Genomic DNA, 16,802 nt, shown 5'->3' on the forward strand with positions numbered 1-16,802 from the left:
TAGCCTGCCAGTGACTTCTGTACTAAATGAGCGCACCCACTTTGCGCAGGACTATATACCATCCCGGGGGGGCGGAGCCAGAGGCGGAGCCCACCGGGGTTCCAGCTCAATCCTTAAAGGTTAAAGGTTACACAGGCACCACATCGCCTTGTGAATACATTCACCACATTGCTGGAATTCAGTTTTAATAAAGACCATCAAGTCAAGCTGAAGCCTTTTAACCTGAACCGGCCCCTCCCCCACCTGCATGTCTTTTGTTTTTGCTGCTGAAGTCTGCTCCATAATTTTTCAGCCAAATCTCTCACTGTTTTCTGCCAAGTCTAGTAACCAAGAGACATACCGGGCGCGATTCTCCCAAAACGGGAGAAATCGTAAAGCTGCCGTAAAACCCGGGCGGGTTTTATGGCAACACGCCCCTTCCCGACCGGGGACCGATTCTGGTCCCCGGTCGGGGCTAGCAGCCCGACGCCGTAGGCTCCGGCAAGACGGGCTTAACGAAAATCGTTAAGCCCGCTTGCCGGAGTTAGTGCCGGCTGACGCGTCATATGACGTCAGCCGCGCATGCGCAGTTTGGAAGACTCCAACCCGCGCATGCGCGGGTGACGTCATCGCGTTTTTGCGCGAAACCCGCGCATGCACGGGCCGGGTTGCCCCTCAGCCGCCCCGCGAATGGATACTGCGGGGCGGCGGAAGGGCAAGTAGTGCGCGGGCATCGGGCCCGCTGCCCGCGATCGGTGCCCACCGATCGCGGGCCCATGGCACCCTTGGCACGGCCGTGGTACGGCCGTGCCAATCGGTGCCATGGTTATTAATAGCGAGTTTGTGAAGCCGTTTTTACGAACGGCAAGACCAGGTGTGTTTGCCGTTCGTAAAAACGGCGGAAAGGGCTGGGACTTCGGCCCATCTAACAGCTGAGAATCGCTGCCGGCCGTAAAAAAACGGCGGCAGCGATTCGGGTCGGGACTTCGGCGGGGGGGTGGAGAATAGCGGGAGGGCGGCAAAAATGTCGGGAAGGCCCTCCCGCTATTCTCCCACCCGTCGTGGGGGACGGAGAATTTCGCCCACCATTCCTGGGGGAAAGTACTCCTCCAACATTCACCTACGTCTTTTCATCAAAATTCTTAAAAAGAGCTCTTCTCTGTGACCCTGGGCAGGAGCTTCCTTGTATGTGACCACTTACTCCATGGCCCACACCGGAAGCCCCCAACAGGACCCATTTCCTACCAAATCGGCAAGTTTAATCACCACTTGTACCACCTCCAAATCCGCCTGCCAGATATTCCGGCCGTACTGGCTGTTGATTCAGATGTCCCAGCACCCCTGTCTTGGCTGCTGCCCCTGCCACCCCTGTTGCTGCCACTGCCCCGCTGGCTATTGATGATACTGAGATACCAGACTCTGAAACTGAGAAACATTTATAAGATATGGAGGACTTGCGGTGGCGGCATGCAGCGGAAGGTTGCACATTAGGAGCCTCCTGCTGGTGCCTCTAGTTTTTGGACTTTTATGCCCGGTTTCAGGGGTTGTTGGTGAATGAGTTGGTGTGGGAAGATGGAAGGAAGGTATGAAATGTCAAAGTCCCAGAAGAAGGGTGCTGGAAAAGAAGGGGGTGAGCGAAAGTCCGCCGTCGGGTGAGTCTGAGAGACTTGTAGGAAGGAAGATGGCGGAGGTTGGGTCGTCGGGTGGGGCCACTTCCCTCACAGAGGTAACTCTGACCCAGGTGATGTCGGGGGAATTCGAGAGGCTGTTCACAAAGGATATGGAGGTGCTGCGGAAGAGATGATGACTGCAATGAAAGAGTGGGTAGAGGAGATGATTGTCCCGGTAAAGGCGGCAGTGATGAAGACTAGCAAGCGAATGTTGGCCAGTGAATGGGAGTGTGATGGGGAGAGGGGCCGCAGTCATTGGAGCCTGGGAGAACAGGCTTTGATGGGCCTGGGAGGTGTGAAAGGTGGGAGGAGGGGATCGATACTGGATGAGGTGTTTGCAAGAAGTGGATGGGAGGGTTCTGGGAGGAGTTTGACGGTAATGAAGGCTTGGGATGGGCCTGGCCGGAGGGACAGGGACCGGGGCTATGATTGTGGTGGATAGGAGGGGCGGGGTAGAGGCGAGAGACCCCCGGTCAGAATAGTGATGTGGAACGTGAGGGCGTTAGGGCGACTGGTGAAGAGATCAAGAGTTTCTGCGCACTTGAAGAGTTTAAAAGCTGATGTTGCAGGAGACCCATTTGAGGGTGAAGGATTAGGTGAGGCTTAGGAAGGATTGGGTGAGTTAATTCTTTGACTGGTGCGTTAGAGGGGAGGCTGGTGACCCTGGCAAGCATATGTGGCCCTAATTGCAGGATCTGTGAAGAGGGCGCTGGGTGCTATCCAGGATCAGGATACCCATGAGCTGATAGTGTGGGGACTGGAACATAGTGTCAGAACTGAAGGTGTGCAAGTCCCAGCCATACTCGCTGACCTAGTCGGGGGGTGGGAGGGGCAAAGGCATTGGCTGGGTCCATGAGGGAGATGGGAGGAGTGAACCCATGGAGGTTTTTACACCTAAGGGATCGAGAGTTCATTTTTCTCCTTGGTGCACAAGGTTTATTCAATGATTTACATTTTTGTTGTGGGAGAGGCGCAGTTGGCTGGGATTAAGAGGCCGGAATACTCGGCAATTGTGATCTTGGGTTATGCTCCACATTGGATGGATGTGGTTTTGGAGATGGGAGCTGCCCAGAGGCCAGGGTGGAGAATGGATGCGGGGTTATTGGTGGACTGGAGCTTTGTGACAAGATAGGGAAGGTGATTGAGGAGAATGTGGAGTTTAATTGCACTGGGGATATCTCGTGGTTGGTGGTCTGGGAGGGGGGGAAGTGATCTCGTTTAAGGATAAAGTGGATAGGGAGGAGATGGAGGAACACTAATGTCTGATAGAAGAGATTTTGGAAGTGGATGGGAGGCACGCTGAGCCCCCGAATCTCCTGGAAAAGAGGAAGGAGTTGCAGAAGAGGTTTGACCTACTGTCCATGGGCAAAGCAGTATGTTAGTTGAGAAGGTGAGGGGAGCTGTATATGAATATGGGGAGAAGGCGGGATGTATGTTGGCAGGTGAGCTCCAAAGGGAGGCCGCGGCAAGGGAGATAGTTGGGGTGCGGAATAAGACGGTGGAGTTGGGGGTGGCTCCGGAACAGGTTAATAAAGTGTTTGCGGAGTTTATTCGAGACCTCTATAGGTCGGAGCCACCGGAGGAGGAGTGGGAGATGAGGGAGTTTCTAGGTGGGCTGCATGGTGATATACATGTACACATTCAAAACATGTAAGTTATCGGTACAACCTCCGACCAGCAGGTGGTGTCAGACATCCATAATGTGACTAGAGAAACCCACCAGTTGGTGTCAAGTCATATAAGAGGTTGGTTGCACTTAGAGTGGCTCCAGGAGAATTCACTGAATTCATTTAGTAGCCATTGTCTGTATTATAGTCTGTCAGTTATCTTTCCACATATTTGTTAATAAATCATCTTTCTAGTTAAACAATTAGGTGTTCTGTGGAATTATTACAATGGCTATATACAGAACACAACATGGTACCAGGTGTGCAGACCATTTAAAGATAACAACAGAGAAGATGAGGCGAAATAGGCAGAAGAACGAAAAGCAAAGGTTCTTCCGTTGACCTGGTGAACTACAGCCATGTGCAACTCAACGCAATGAAAGATGGTGAAGTTAGAGATGGAAGGTTTAAAGGCACCCCACCTTCAAATCTCAGGTAACATAGATAAAAATTGGCATGTTTCCAAGCAACAATTTAGAGTCTATGTGGCAGACCTTGGCCTGCAGGCACAGCCCGATGAGAAGCGTATTGTGTTGCTTCTCACGGTAGCAGGTCCTCAAGCAATAGAAATATATAATACCTTTGCTTTTGACAGCGAAGAGGAAAGCAAGAGCTACGATGAGGTGATAAAGTACTTTGATCGGCCTTGTTCTCCGAAAAAAAAATATTTGAACCTTACATATTTCGTACGCATACCAAAATAGCAGGCAAATGTTTTGGTAGCTTTGTACTGACTTGAAGTTGAAGGCCCAGTCTTGCAATTTCAGTAATCTGAAGTCATCAATGATCCACAACGAGATTGTGTTTGGGATATCGAATGATGAACTCCGTGAGAGGTTGTTGCAGGAAGAAGACCTGCAATTGGAAAATGCTATCGAGATCTGCCATGCAAGTGAGCTGGCTGCACAGACATTCAGTACACTCAGCTTGAAACATTTTGATGCCAATCTCGAAGAAGACACTGGCAGCATAAGCACTGTGCTGCAGTCAGTGAAGAAACATGGTCAGAATGCAGTTGGGCGTTTTTTGGCGGCCGACTGGATCCGCCATTTTATATCAGCAATGCAGCAATAGGTATTTGCCACAACGATGTTCCACACTTGGAAAAGCCTGCTGCAAATGTGGCAGAACGAGCCATTTCGCAAGTCGATGTACCCTACGCCCAACAGTTGACCAAACAGAACCAATTGGTGTGGATAATGAGATATGCATCGACGACCTGGCTGCTGTGAACATGACACTAATAGTCCAACCAGCCAAAGTGGCAAATGTTTCCTCACAATTTGCAGCCATAGTGATGCGGATGCGAAGACCAGAGAGGACAGATGGACAATTCTGGTGATGATTAATGGCACGCACATAACATGTAAGCTCGACACGGGAACGAGGGCCACTCTGATCACTTTGTCAGCATTGAAATGACTGAAAATCAAGATGAATAACAGTGCTACTGAAGGACTATAACGGTCATCAAATCACAACGTTAGGAGCATTCGAGCGCACAATAACTGTCAAGGACAGAGCGTGTATAACATTCTCCATAGTGGAGACAGAGCGCAAATTTCTCATTGGAGTGGAAGCTTGTGAAGAGCATGGACTCATTAAGCGGGTCTATACTGCAGAAAGCACGGCACCTCTCCAACATGCATCCATAAAATCCACTCTAAAGGACTTTCGGAGGCATTTCAAGACTTTGGCACTCTGCCTTTTATGCACCACATCCAGCTGAAGGAAAATGCGAAGCCAGTCATGCACGTGCTGCTCCACTGAAGGACAAACTGGAGGCCGAGCTACACAGAGTGACGGCTCTAGGAGTCATCAGACACATAGAGGAACCCACTAACCGGGTTAACTCAATTGTGTGTGTTAAAAAGAGGAATGGTGACCTGAGGATATGCATGGACCCCAAAGACCTCAACTGAACATCAAAAGGAAGCACTACTCAATTCCGAGGAGGGGAGAAATAGCATGCGAGATGGCTGGAGAGACATGTTTCAGCAAGTTGGATGCACCACAAGGCTTCGAGTAGCTCAAGCTGGACAAAGTGAGCACAAGGCTGTGTACGTTTAACACACCCTGCTTCCTGAGAAGGTTGTTCAGCATATTTTCAGCGTCTGAAATTTTCCATCGTGCCATGAAGCACGTAGTGGAAAGGTTACCAGGCGTCTCTGTTTATGTCGTTGATGTTGTAATCTGGGGTCCACATGTGAGGAGCATGACAAAACGCTTTCAGAGTCATACAGCGGGTAAAAAAAATGGCCTCAAGCTCAATAAAACAAAATGCACAGGCTCTTGGCGTGTGCAGCCGGTTAACGAAAAGATAAAGGCCATTCCAACGATGCCATGACCCACAGACAAAACGGCGTCTTACGCATACTTGAGATGGTGAATTTTTTTGGCAAGTTTATTCCCAACCTGGCCTCCAAAACTTCCCAATTATGAGACTCGATAAAAAAAGATATAGTGTTTCAATGGTCTCCCAAACACGGGCAGGAGTGACAAGCATTTTGTATCTTGCTGATGACAGTGTCAGTCCTCGCGTTCTTTGACCCGGCGAAAAAAACAAAAATTTCGACCAATGCATACCAGGATGGCCTAGGAGCAGTATTCCTACAGCAGGGTGCAGGCAACAGCTGGCTGTTGATGGCATATGCATCCAGAGTGATGGCCGAAGATGCGCAGGTTGAAAAATAATGCCTTGGGTTAGTCACGGGGTTGGAAAAATTCCATGATTACGCTTACGGGCTGCCGACGTTTCTGGTGAAGACTGTCCACAGGCCACTTGTATCCATTGTGCTAAAGAATTTGTGCCAAATGTTCCCGGGAATACAGCACCTGATGATGAAGCTCCAGCACTATGACTTTGACCTAATCCTTAAGTCAGGCAAGTACCTTGCCTTCGCTGACACACTTTCTCATGCCACGGGCATCAGAGGTATATCTGGTTGATGAGGATGTGTTACATGTCAATCTTGTCGCTGCATCGCCTCCAGTCTACAATGAGAAGCACCTAAGAAAGACAGAAACAGCCAAGGATGTAAAAGGTAATCAAATCTCTCCGAGAGGGATGGCCTAAGGGTTCCTGCTCGGGTTACTATAATTTGGGGGTCAGAACTGAGTGAGGCAAATGGTGATCGACAGCGACAGTACAGGATTGTGCTTCTCCATTCCTTGAGGCCACACATGCTCAAGAAGCTCCATGAAAGGCACCTGGGCATTGAGGAGTACAAACACAGGACCAGGGATACAATTTTTTGGCCAGGCGTCACTCAAGGCATTGCAGGAATGGTCTTCTGCTGCAAGTAAAACAAAGAACCGATGCATGTGGGTGAGATTAGCACAGGTCCATGCAGAAATTGGGCTTGGATCTTTTCCACTTCAATGGGAGAGACTACCTTGTAGTTATTGATGACTTCTCGGACTACCTGGAGGTTGCACAGTTGGCAAACCTGACTGCTCGGTGTGCATTACAACATGCCAAAGCGATCTTTGTTCGGCATGGTATACTGTGGCCATCTAAAATGGCCAACCGCCAAGGATAAAGGGAATTATGATCAAGTCGGGACGCAGACAGTACACAACCCCTGTGTATTGAGCAAAGGAAAACCAGACCAAATTGAACCTTTTAAAGGTCAATCACCGATTTCCCCAGGACAATAGACTCAAATTAAGGAATAGCAATAGTAGCAGACTCCCCGGCGCCACCTCCCCTTATTTGGAAAGGCCTATGCACTTGGAACAATAACGACTAGGAACCGCCCAGCCATCAAGGTCCCTAATTGGCCAGTCAGAGTGATCGAGGCCCTATCGATTCATTGGATCCTGAGTTAACCCCGCCCAAAAGGGCGTGAAAGAGAAGAAGGATCAGAGGCTCTGTTGTCATGAGAATGTCACTTTAAAAAATGTTTGGCTGCTCGTGTTACTGCAATGATGTCAGAGTGTGGGTGGAGCTGAGCTCTGGCTCTGCTTTTTAGTTCCACGTTGAGAAAAGCTTGGGTGTTTTTTGGTTTTGTTTTCAGTGTTGGAGCTGAAGTCAGACAAAGCAGCTGTACTGTTGTTCTCTCTGCCATGAAAAGACTATCTCTTGATCATTTGGTGAATTCAGAATTATAAATGTTCTCAGTAGTGAATGTAACCCTGATGTGCTTCTGTTAAAAGGTATTTCTTTTGTCTTCTGGATGTTGTTTGGGAAGTTATTAAGGATTACTTAGTGTTGTATTTTTTGGTGGTTGTATTTGAATTGATGGTTGCTAAGGTGTTCACTGTATGTTTTAAAAAGGTTAACGTTTGTTAATTTCCAATTCACCGGGACCACCCCAGAGTCTAGTGAATTTTGGTAAATTATCACTGGTGCATTTGCAATTTCCCTAGCCATCTCTTTTAGCACTCTGGGATGCATTCCATCAGGGCCAGGAGACCTGTCTACCTTTAGCCCCATTAGCTTGCCCATCACTACCTCCTTAGTGATAACAATCATCTCACGGTCCTCACCTGTCATAGCCTCATTTCCATCAGTCACTGGCATGTTATTTGTGTCTTCCACTGTGAAGACTGACCCAAAAAACCTGTTCAGTTCCTCAGCCATCTCCTCATCTCCCATTATTAAATCTCCCTTCTCATCCTCTAATGGACCAATATTTACCTTAGCCACTCTTTTTTTGTTTTGTATATTTGTAGAAACTTTTACTATCTGTTTTTATATTCTGAGCAAGTTTGCCCTCATAATCTATCTTACTCTTCTTTATAGCTTTTTTAGTAGCTTCCTGTTGCCCCTTAAAGATTTCCAAGTCCTCTTGGGGCTGGTTTAGCGCACTGGGCTAAATTGCTGGCTTTTAAAGCAGACCAAGCAGGCCAGCAGCACGGTTCGATTGCCGTTCCAGCCTCCCCGGACAGGTGCCGGAATGTGGCGACCAGGGGCTTTTCACAGTAACTTCATTGAAGCCTACTCATGACAATAAGTGATTTTCATTTTCATTTAATTTCATAGTCTCCCACTAATCTTTGCCACTATGTATGCTTTTTCCTTCAATTTGATGCTCCCCCTTATTTCCTCAGATATCAACGGTCGATTTTCCCTCTGTCTACCATCCTTCCTTTTTGTTGGTTCGGGTTCGCCTGGAGGTGGCAACCGTTCATCGACTTCTTCGCGGAAAACTAATCATTAGCAGAAGGTGGAAGGGGATGGGGTTAGAATAGGGGGTTAATAAAGGTGGGACCTGTAAGGAAGGGAGACGGCTTTTGCACTATGTTTATAGTTTCATGTACATTGTTTATTGTGTTGTTGTTATAATACCAAAAAATACCTCAATAAAATGTTTATTAAAAAAAGCACACTGATTCCCACCTTTCATTTTAGGATAGGTCCTAAGAAATCAATTAGGATCCGAGTAAAATGTTCGTCAAATGCCAGAATGGGTATTAAGGGTACTGGTTTGATTACTGCTTGAGATTTTCCTATTACCTGACATGTGTGACATGTACAGCAAAATTTATTTGAATTCTGATGGGGTGCAGGCCAATAGAAATGTTTTTGTATTTTTGCTTGGACTTTATTTACTCCTAAACGACTTCCTACTGGAACCTCATGCACTGCCCGCAAAACATCCTGGGCGGGATTCTTTATCCCGCCGTCCAGTTTTCCGGTGCGGCGTTCCCCCGCCGATGGCAGGATCCTCTGTCTTGCCAGCCGGCCAATGGGGTTTCCCATTGTGAGCAGTCCACACTGTTAGGAAATCCCCGGGCGTGGGTGCGCTGCCAGTGGAGAATCCCGACAGCGGAGAATGCATCCCCCTTTCTATAACCCACCAGTAATACAGCTTGATGAACTTCTGCCCATTTTTCATCTGCCTGAATATGTAAAGGTCTCCATTTTCACTTTAATACATTATTTCTAATTTAATAACACTCTAATATACACTCAGATCCTATTTCTGTGTATGCTTTCTGAGACAGCTGCTTTGTCTCTGAATCCTTCAGTTTTAATTCACCAACTTTCCTGAACTATGGATATCAGCTTCATCCTCCACCTGCTCTTGTTCTTTATCAACCAATTGGTCAAATATTGTTTCTGAGAATTGAACCTCAGCCTCCCTATCTTTACTCCTTAACTTCTCCTCCTCTGTGTCTTTGTGATCTTGTCACCACACAATCAGGAAACACCTCAGGATAAGCTTCTTGCAACACCTCAGTTGTTTCCTTTGGATATTTAACCACAGTAGGCTGCACTCCCATCCATGATCCAGCTATATCATCACCCAGGATAAACTGTACCCCTGAGGGTACAGAATAGGGGTACCTATTCTGTTACCCCTACCACCACTTCACCACTTTTCACTGGACTCTCTAACCTTACCTTGCATAGAGGCACACTTCTCTTTTCACCACTAATTCCACATATTATCACCTTTTCCAGCAATAGTTCTTCTGAACTATATATCTCCTTATCTCTCCCCGTTAAAGATTGACTTGTTCTTGTATTCCTTAAGATATTAACCTCCTTACTTACTCCACCTTGTACACATGAGTAAACCTTACCTTCACAAATAAAATCTTTAAGAAAATCTGACATCTTCTTATCCACTAACCTTTGAACCGGCTCTATACTCTTTTACACCTCTTCAGTTGCAATCATGGTTTCTTTTGTCACTTTAATAAACCGCACTGGCTTACCTTATTTTAATAAGTCTGTCTTCCCAGTACTTTTCTTCAGCCACAAACACTGCAACTTCACATCTCCAACTTTATTACAATGAAACCATTTAAGTTTCCTTATTTCTCTTCCAAAATTATAAGTTTTTGTTTTAACCTGAGGCAAACTCTCCTTAATATCTGCAACTAGATGTCCTTTGCCTTGATCACCTGTGAATTTCTCATTTCCCCAGTTTCTATCCTTTACAGACTGAAACTGATGTTGAAAACAAAACCTTGATTTATGAACTAATTCAAAATCATCTGCCATTCCTGCCACCAGTCTAGCAGTTCTAACCTTTTTCTCTTCCACGTGAGTTCGCACAACTACGAGAAGTGAATCTTTAAATTCCTCCAAAATAACCGGTTCCCTAAGAGCTCCATACATTTGGTCTATCTTTAAATCTCCCATCCACATGTTAAGGAGGAGGATGAGGAGGAAGCTGTAATTGCGAAGCCTGCCCCAGAAGAACAGGAAGCAGCCGCCCAGAATGGAGAGCCGGCCGCTCTACAGACTGAAGAGGAGGAGGAGGTGCAAATGCAGCACCGCATGAGATCTCGTGTGTACCAGCAGCGCCTGTCATTCGAGGACCTGCCAGACCGGCATGTCGTCAAAGACTCCAGCTGAGCAGAGAGAGACAGTGCAACACATCTTTCAGATCATGGAACATCTGGCACCGCGGGGTATGGGGGAGGACACCCCCTCCCAGTGGCCGTGAAGGTGATGGTTGCCCTAAACCTTTAGGCGACGAGGTCCTTCCAGGTGCCGTGTGGGGACCTGTCTGGGATCTCACAGATCTCATAGGTGCATCCATGCTGTCAAGGAAATCCTATATGCCCAGGCGGTTCGATACATCCACTTCAATGTGGAACGAGTCTACCAAGATGCCCGGGCAGCGGGGTTTCTCGCCATCGTCGACACACTCCAGGTCCAGGGGGTGATCCACGGGATGCATGTCTCCCTATGAGCACCTGCAGATGACAGGTCGCTCTGCACAAACCAAAAGGGGTACCACCCGATCAACGTGCAGCTGATATGTGACCAGCAGCTGTGCATCATGTACGTCTGCGCTCAATACCTGGGCAGAGTGCACAACGCCTTCATCCTGGCACACTCTGGCTGAGAGGTTGGCACCTGGGTGACAGGGGTTATCTGTTGCGGTCATGGCTGATGATGCCTATCCGGAGGCCACAGACCAATGCCGAGACCCACTACAACAATGCCCACGCAGCGAGCCGGGGTGTGATTGAGCGGTGCTTCAGCCTCCTGAAGATGTGGTTCAGATGCCTGGACCTCTCTGGACGCCCGCTCTGGGGACGATGCAGGGAAGGGGAGGGTCCAGGCAGGCACGGGAAGCCGCACGATGCGTGCGCCAGGGCCATCATGCACAGGACGTTCTGATAGCCTCCAGGTTCACCGATTGGGGGCGGGGAAACAGGCCAGGGGCATGGACACCGCATCCTGCATGACAGGATGTGGGCTCTGGGTTAGCAGTAAAACTGCGTTTGGTCCATAGGATGGAGGATGATGCCAACCCGCTCTGTGATGAGCTCTGGCATTCCGCCCTTGGTAGCATTTTCCACTGTCCACCTGCATAATCCGTGCATGCGAGCTGCCATTCCATCACACAGTGCCATTGAATTCCTAGGGTGACGGTGATGGGGACGGTCGGCAGGGAGGAGGGTGGAGAGTCCAGGCCACCCACAATGTCCGCCCATTTTTACCCCACCCCCACACCCCCTCTCTGGCCATCCCAATCCAGCCCACCTCTCACATCCATCAGACAGAGCACCGAGGCAGCTTCTAACAGTGTGAACAGGTGTATAATGTGACAGCATATATACAGAGTCGTGCACTAGCCCCATCACTAAACTGTGCCCTGTACCCGTGCCTACTTAACTGGTGTCTAACTTTCTGGTCTTACGGGAACCAACGCTACGTCTAGGTGGATCCCCAATGGCCCATCAGGAGTGGAGGCAGCCTGCTGTGACTCCCACCCTGCGTCCTGGTTTTCGTTGGCAGGCGTCTTCTGGGCGACCGGTCATGGATGTACCTGGCTGCTATTCGGATGTCCCAGGTGGCATGGTGCTGCTCTGTTCAGTCCACTGCCCACCAGATGTTCCAGGGATAGGACGGGGGGCGTCCGAGGTGCTACGGTGCCAGTCCTGGAGGCCCGCTCTGGACTCAACCAGGGTCTGCATGCGCATAGCCATGGAGCACAGTGAGTGGACTATGGCCATCTGGGACTGCGCCACATCACACATTGACTGTGCCATCGCCTTCTGGGTCTATGTTACATCAGCCAGTAACTGCGCCACCTCCCTCTGTGTCTATGCCACATTGGCCAGTATCTGGGCAATGCCGTTGATGTACCCAGCCGTGGCCTTCTGTGACTGGGCCACGCTCAGAAGCGCCGCTGCAATTTACAGGTGGCTGCCTGTGAGGTGGCAACTCTGTCTTGGGCCTCGGCCAGTGCCTGCAAAGAATGTTCCAGGCCTTTGACATGCTGATCCATAGCCAAAATCCTCGCCCCCAATGCCTCCACCACGGATGCCACCCGCGTAGTGTTGGCCTGTGTGGCATGCATGGTCAGCATCACCTCCTGCTCCTGCACGCGGTTGGACTCCTACATTCATCACTCAGGCATTTCCTGGAGAGTAATTTTAAAAAGCAGGCAGGTTATCATACCGGAATATTTGTGATCTTCAACGCTCACACATGGGCATAGATCGGATAAGAAGGCTCACAAGGGAGACATTCCATTGGCCAGGTGTGAACAATAATTATTGAAGTCATTGTCAAGAAACACGAGACATGTCAAGAGCATTTGCCAAGTTAGCACAAAGCACCATTGATTCCACATGAAATTTCTCCCCATCCTTTGCCAAATATTGCACCCAACCTCTTTCATGTCCATGGCAGCGACTTTGTTATCATCATTGACTCCTTTACCAAGTATCGCATTTATTCAACAATTGTCACGCACAAGTGCTATTTTCAGTTTATTTGGTGTACCTAAAGAAATCATTATGGATAACGGTCCGCAATTTATTGATAAGCCATTTCAGGATATGTGTGAGAAGTGAAATATCAATCACACTACTTCATCCCCTCATTAGCCTAGACTGGTGGTTTAGCTGAATGAATGATATGCACAGTACCTCATTCTCAAAGACCAAGCAAGATCTACAAATTTCAATGTTACATCTGAGAGTGACATCTTTAAGTGCAAATATTCCATCACCGGGCGAGCTCATGTTTTACAGATCAGTGTGGACCAATTTACCTACACCTACCTAATCTAGTCACACAGAAACCAGAGAACAACTTTTAAAACTGCAAGCGAACATGAGCAATATGCATGATAGAAATGCAGATACAGAATTGCCAAGTTTACAGTTGGGCCAACAAGTTTGTATCTAGGATCCCACAAAGGTACATGGCAACCAGTCGAGTTGATAAGAGTTTGATCGTAACCAAAGTCCTATGAAGTCATTACACACAAAAGGTGCAATGGTAAGCTGTAACCCACGACAAATCAGATCCATTTCAGGTTCTCAAACACCTTGCAGTCCCACTGCATCAAGGACAAGATTCCCAATGCAACCAGGAGCAACATCCAAGAATGACAATCCCACAGATCACTGAGAGCTGTCAAGGCAAGCTCCAGGCAAGGTCACCATCACAAGATCTAGGCATACCAGCAGATTACCATTATGTTTTACAGACTGATATATTCATCAGTTCTGTGCACTTGTCCAGTGGTAAATACACAATGTGTATTGTAAATAGTTATATTTTGGAAGGGATTAAAGTATATTTTTAAAAGAAAGGGAATGTTGCCATATGCCATCAAAGGATATCAGCATGACATCACTAGAAGATAAATATGTCATGTGATCCAATCTTGGTTTTATCTTTGCTTTGAGCAGAGCACTCACACTGCTCTGAGCCTTCAAGCTTAACAACAATATGAGACTATTCTCGTGTGCTCCTGGTTGCATTGGGAATCTTGTCCTTGATGCAGTGGGACTGCAAGGTGTTTGAGAACCTGAAATGGATCTGATTTGTCGTGGGTTACAGCTTACCATTGCACCTTTTGTGTGTAATAAATGAACCCACAAGGTGTGTACCCAATCCATTCTGAGCTGTTGGTGCCTTGTGTCTGCTACAGCAAATGAGTTCAAGGACTTATATCATAATAAGAACACAATAAAGTGCACATAAATCACACATGGTTGACATGCAGGTAGGGGAGCAATTAGGAAGGCAAATGGTATGTCCAAGTTCATTATGAGAGAGTCGCAGTATAAACGTAAAGACCTCTTGCTGCCATATAAATGGTTTTTGGTGAGACCACACATGTGCACAGATTACTATCCTTATCTAAGGAAGGAGATACTTGTTTTCAAAAGGGTGCATCAAAGGTTCACTGGATCACTTCCTGGGGTCAAAGAGAGATTGAATAGAATCGGCCTATATTTTCTGGAGTTGAGCAGAATTAATGGATATTTCATTGAAATGTATAAAATTCTCAGAGGGCTTGAGAGGATAAACGCTGAGATGCTGGATTGAGTTTTCCAGTCCTCACTGGGGTGGGTGGAAAGGGGCTATGATGCAATGGGCGCTGAAACTCAATTTCCCGCCAGCGTAAAATAATGGCGGGATCTTCCACTCCGGCCCTCCATGGCAGGTGGTAAATCCCATCAGAGGCTGGCATGAAAACAATTTGCATCCTGCAAATGGGATACAGACGAAGGTCTGACTGGAATCTCCAATGTCCGCCCATTTACCCTCCCTACCCAGCCTCTGTGACCATTTCCCCCCCCCCCCACCCTTACTTCTGTGGCCAGCCCAGACTAGCCCACCCTTCACACCCTTCTGACAGAGCACCGAGGCAGGTTATAACAGTGTGCACATGTGTTTAATGTGAAAGCATATATACAGATTTGTGCCCTGGGCCCTATCACTGAACTGTGCCCTGCACCGTGCCAACTTAACTGGTGTCTACTTTTCTGGCTTTACGGGCCTTAACGTTCCACCTAGGTGGATCCCCAGAAGGTGTATCAGGAGTGGAGGCGCCTCCGGGACCTCCCCGTGTGAGTCACTGGCACAGGCCCCATCACCTCCTCCTCCCTCGGGGTGCCCGATGGACCCCAGGCTACTCCATGGGACAGGGATACAAGAGGAGCTAACCCTGGAGGCTCCCCCACTACCTGGTACTGCCAGGCCTGGAGGCCCACTGCCATCTCGACCAGGGTCTGCATACTTGCGGCTATAGAGCACAGGGACTACCTCCCTCTGGGACTGTGCCAACTTATGCTGTGACTGTGCCATCACCTTCTGGGCCTGTGCCACATCAGCCAGTGACTGTGCCATCTCACTGGTTGGCCAGTGCCTGAGCGATGCCACCAACACTCTCAGCCATGACACCCTGTGACTGGGCCACCCTTCGGAGTGCCGATGCAATGTCCAGCTGGCTCTAGCCTATGTCTGCCTGTGAGAGGGCAGCCCTGTCCTGGGCCTCGGCACTGCTTGCACAGAGTGCCCCAGGCCTTGGACATGCTGATCTATAGCCGAAACCCTCGCCCCCAAGGCTTCCACTGCGGACACCACCCGAGCAACACTGCGGTGTTGGCATGGGTGGCATGCATGGTTGGCACCACCTCCTGCTGCTGCACACGGTTAGACTCCTCCAACTGCACCTTCAGCTGCTGGATGCTCAGTGACAACCCCTCATGTAGTCCATGGGTCTAATACTACGAACAATAATAATCTTTATTGTCACAGGTAGGCTTACATTAACTGCAATGAGGTTACTGCGAAAATCCCCTGATCGCCACATTCCGGCGCCTGTTCGGTGCACGGAGGGAGAATTCTGAATGTCCAATTCACCTAACAGCACATCTTTCGGGACTTGGGGAGGAAACCGGACCATGAGGAGGAAACCCACGCAGACAGTGACCCAAGCTGGGAATCGAACCCGGGTCCCTGGAGCTGTGAAGCAACAGTGCTAACCAGTGTGCCACCATGCTGCCGCTATGCAACTACATCTCCATAATTGATGGGACTGTCCATTCCAGAAGCCTGAAACTAATCGAGATGGCAGCTAATCCTCGGGGACAGCTCGCCTTCCCCTACCTCCACCTGCTGTACTGGAGCATGTGTGTAGTGCTCACCACAGAGTGCCCAGGAGTCTCTTCACGAAAGTGCCCAAACAAGGCGAGTGGCTCTGGGAGGTAGAGGTAGCTGTGACGGGAAATCTGTGTCAACATCAGACTCGCGCTCCGGGGTGTCCTGGGGATCGGATCGATGGCTCCCGTCCATGTCATCCTTGTCATTGGTCAGTACCTGGGGTTCTGGTGGTGGCTGGAGTCGGGGTCAGGGGATTCCAGAAGGACCCACTCCATCACCAGCAGCTCCTGCAAGACGTAAGGTAAGACGGGCCACGTCCAGCGCCCTCTGCTCTACTGCGGTGAGGGGCCACATGTCTGGCAGTTCCCTTCCAGTCTCCTCCCGCTCCCGGCCATTATGGGCGGCCTTCACTTGGGAGGAGGGGGGGACTCAGAAAATGCACAGTGTTAGACAGTGTCAGACGCATGCAGTCCAGGGGTGTGAAAGAAACCTGCTATTTCCAATAGGTAAAAGGATCATTAATTAGCCATTTTGTTATAAATATTAAAGCACAGTTCAAAAATCATTTTTAAATGGATCCCATCATAGCACTGCAAAAATGATCAAACATAACCTCAGTTTGCAAAAGCACACAGCTTGCAGAAATAAAAGCACAGCATTTGA

At 48.7% G+C, this 16,802-nt stretch overlaps 1 protein-coding gene across 1 annotated transcript in view; it reads right to left on the reverse strand.

Annotated features, from left to right (window-relative positions):
• Window positions 1-1,185, reverse strand: part of LOC119970890 (adhesion G-protein coupled receptor G2-like) — a 75,002-nt gene extending 73,817 nt beyond the window's left edge. The window contains exon 1 of the mRNA XM_038805998.1: window positions 1,181-1,185. Within this exon, the coding sequence (XP_038661926.1) occupies window positions 1,181-1,185 (5 nt within the window). The remainder of the gene's footprint in view (window positions 1-1,180) is intronic.
• Between the last annotated feature and the right edge of the window lie 15,617 nt (window positions 1,186-16,802).

The sequence above is a fragment of the Scyliorhinus canicula genome, chromosome 9 (genome assembly GCF_902713615.1).
Source record: "Scyliorhinus canicula chromosome 9, sScyCan1.1, whole genome shotgun sequence".
NCBI lineage: Eukaryota > Metazoa > Chordata > Chondrichthyes > Carcharhiniformes > Scyliorhinidae > Scyliorhinus > Scyliorhinus canicula.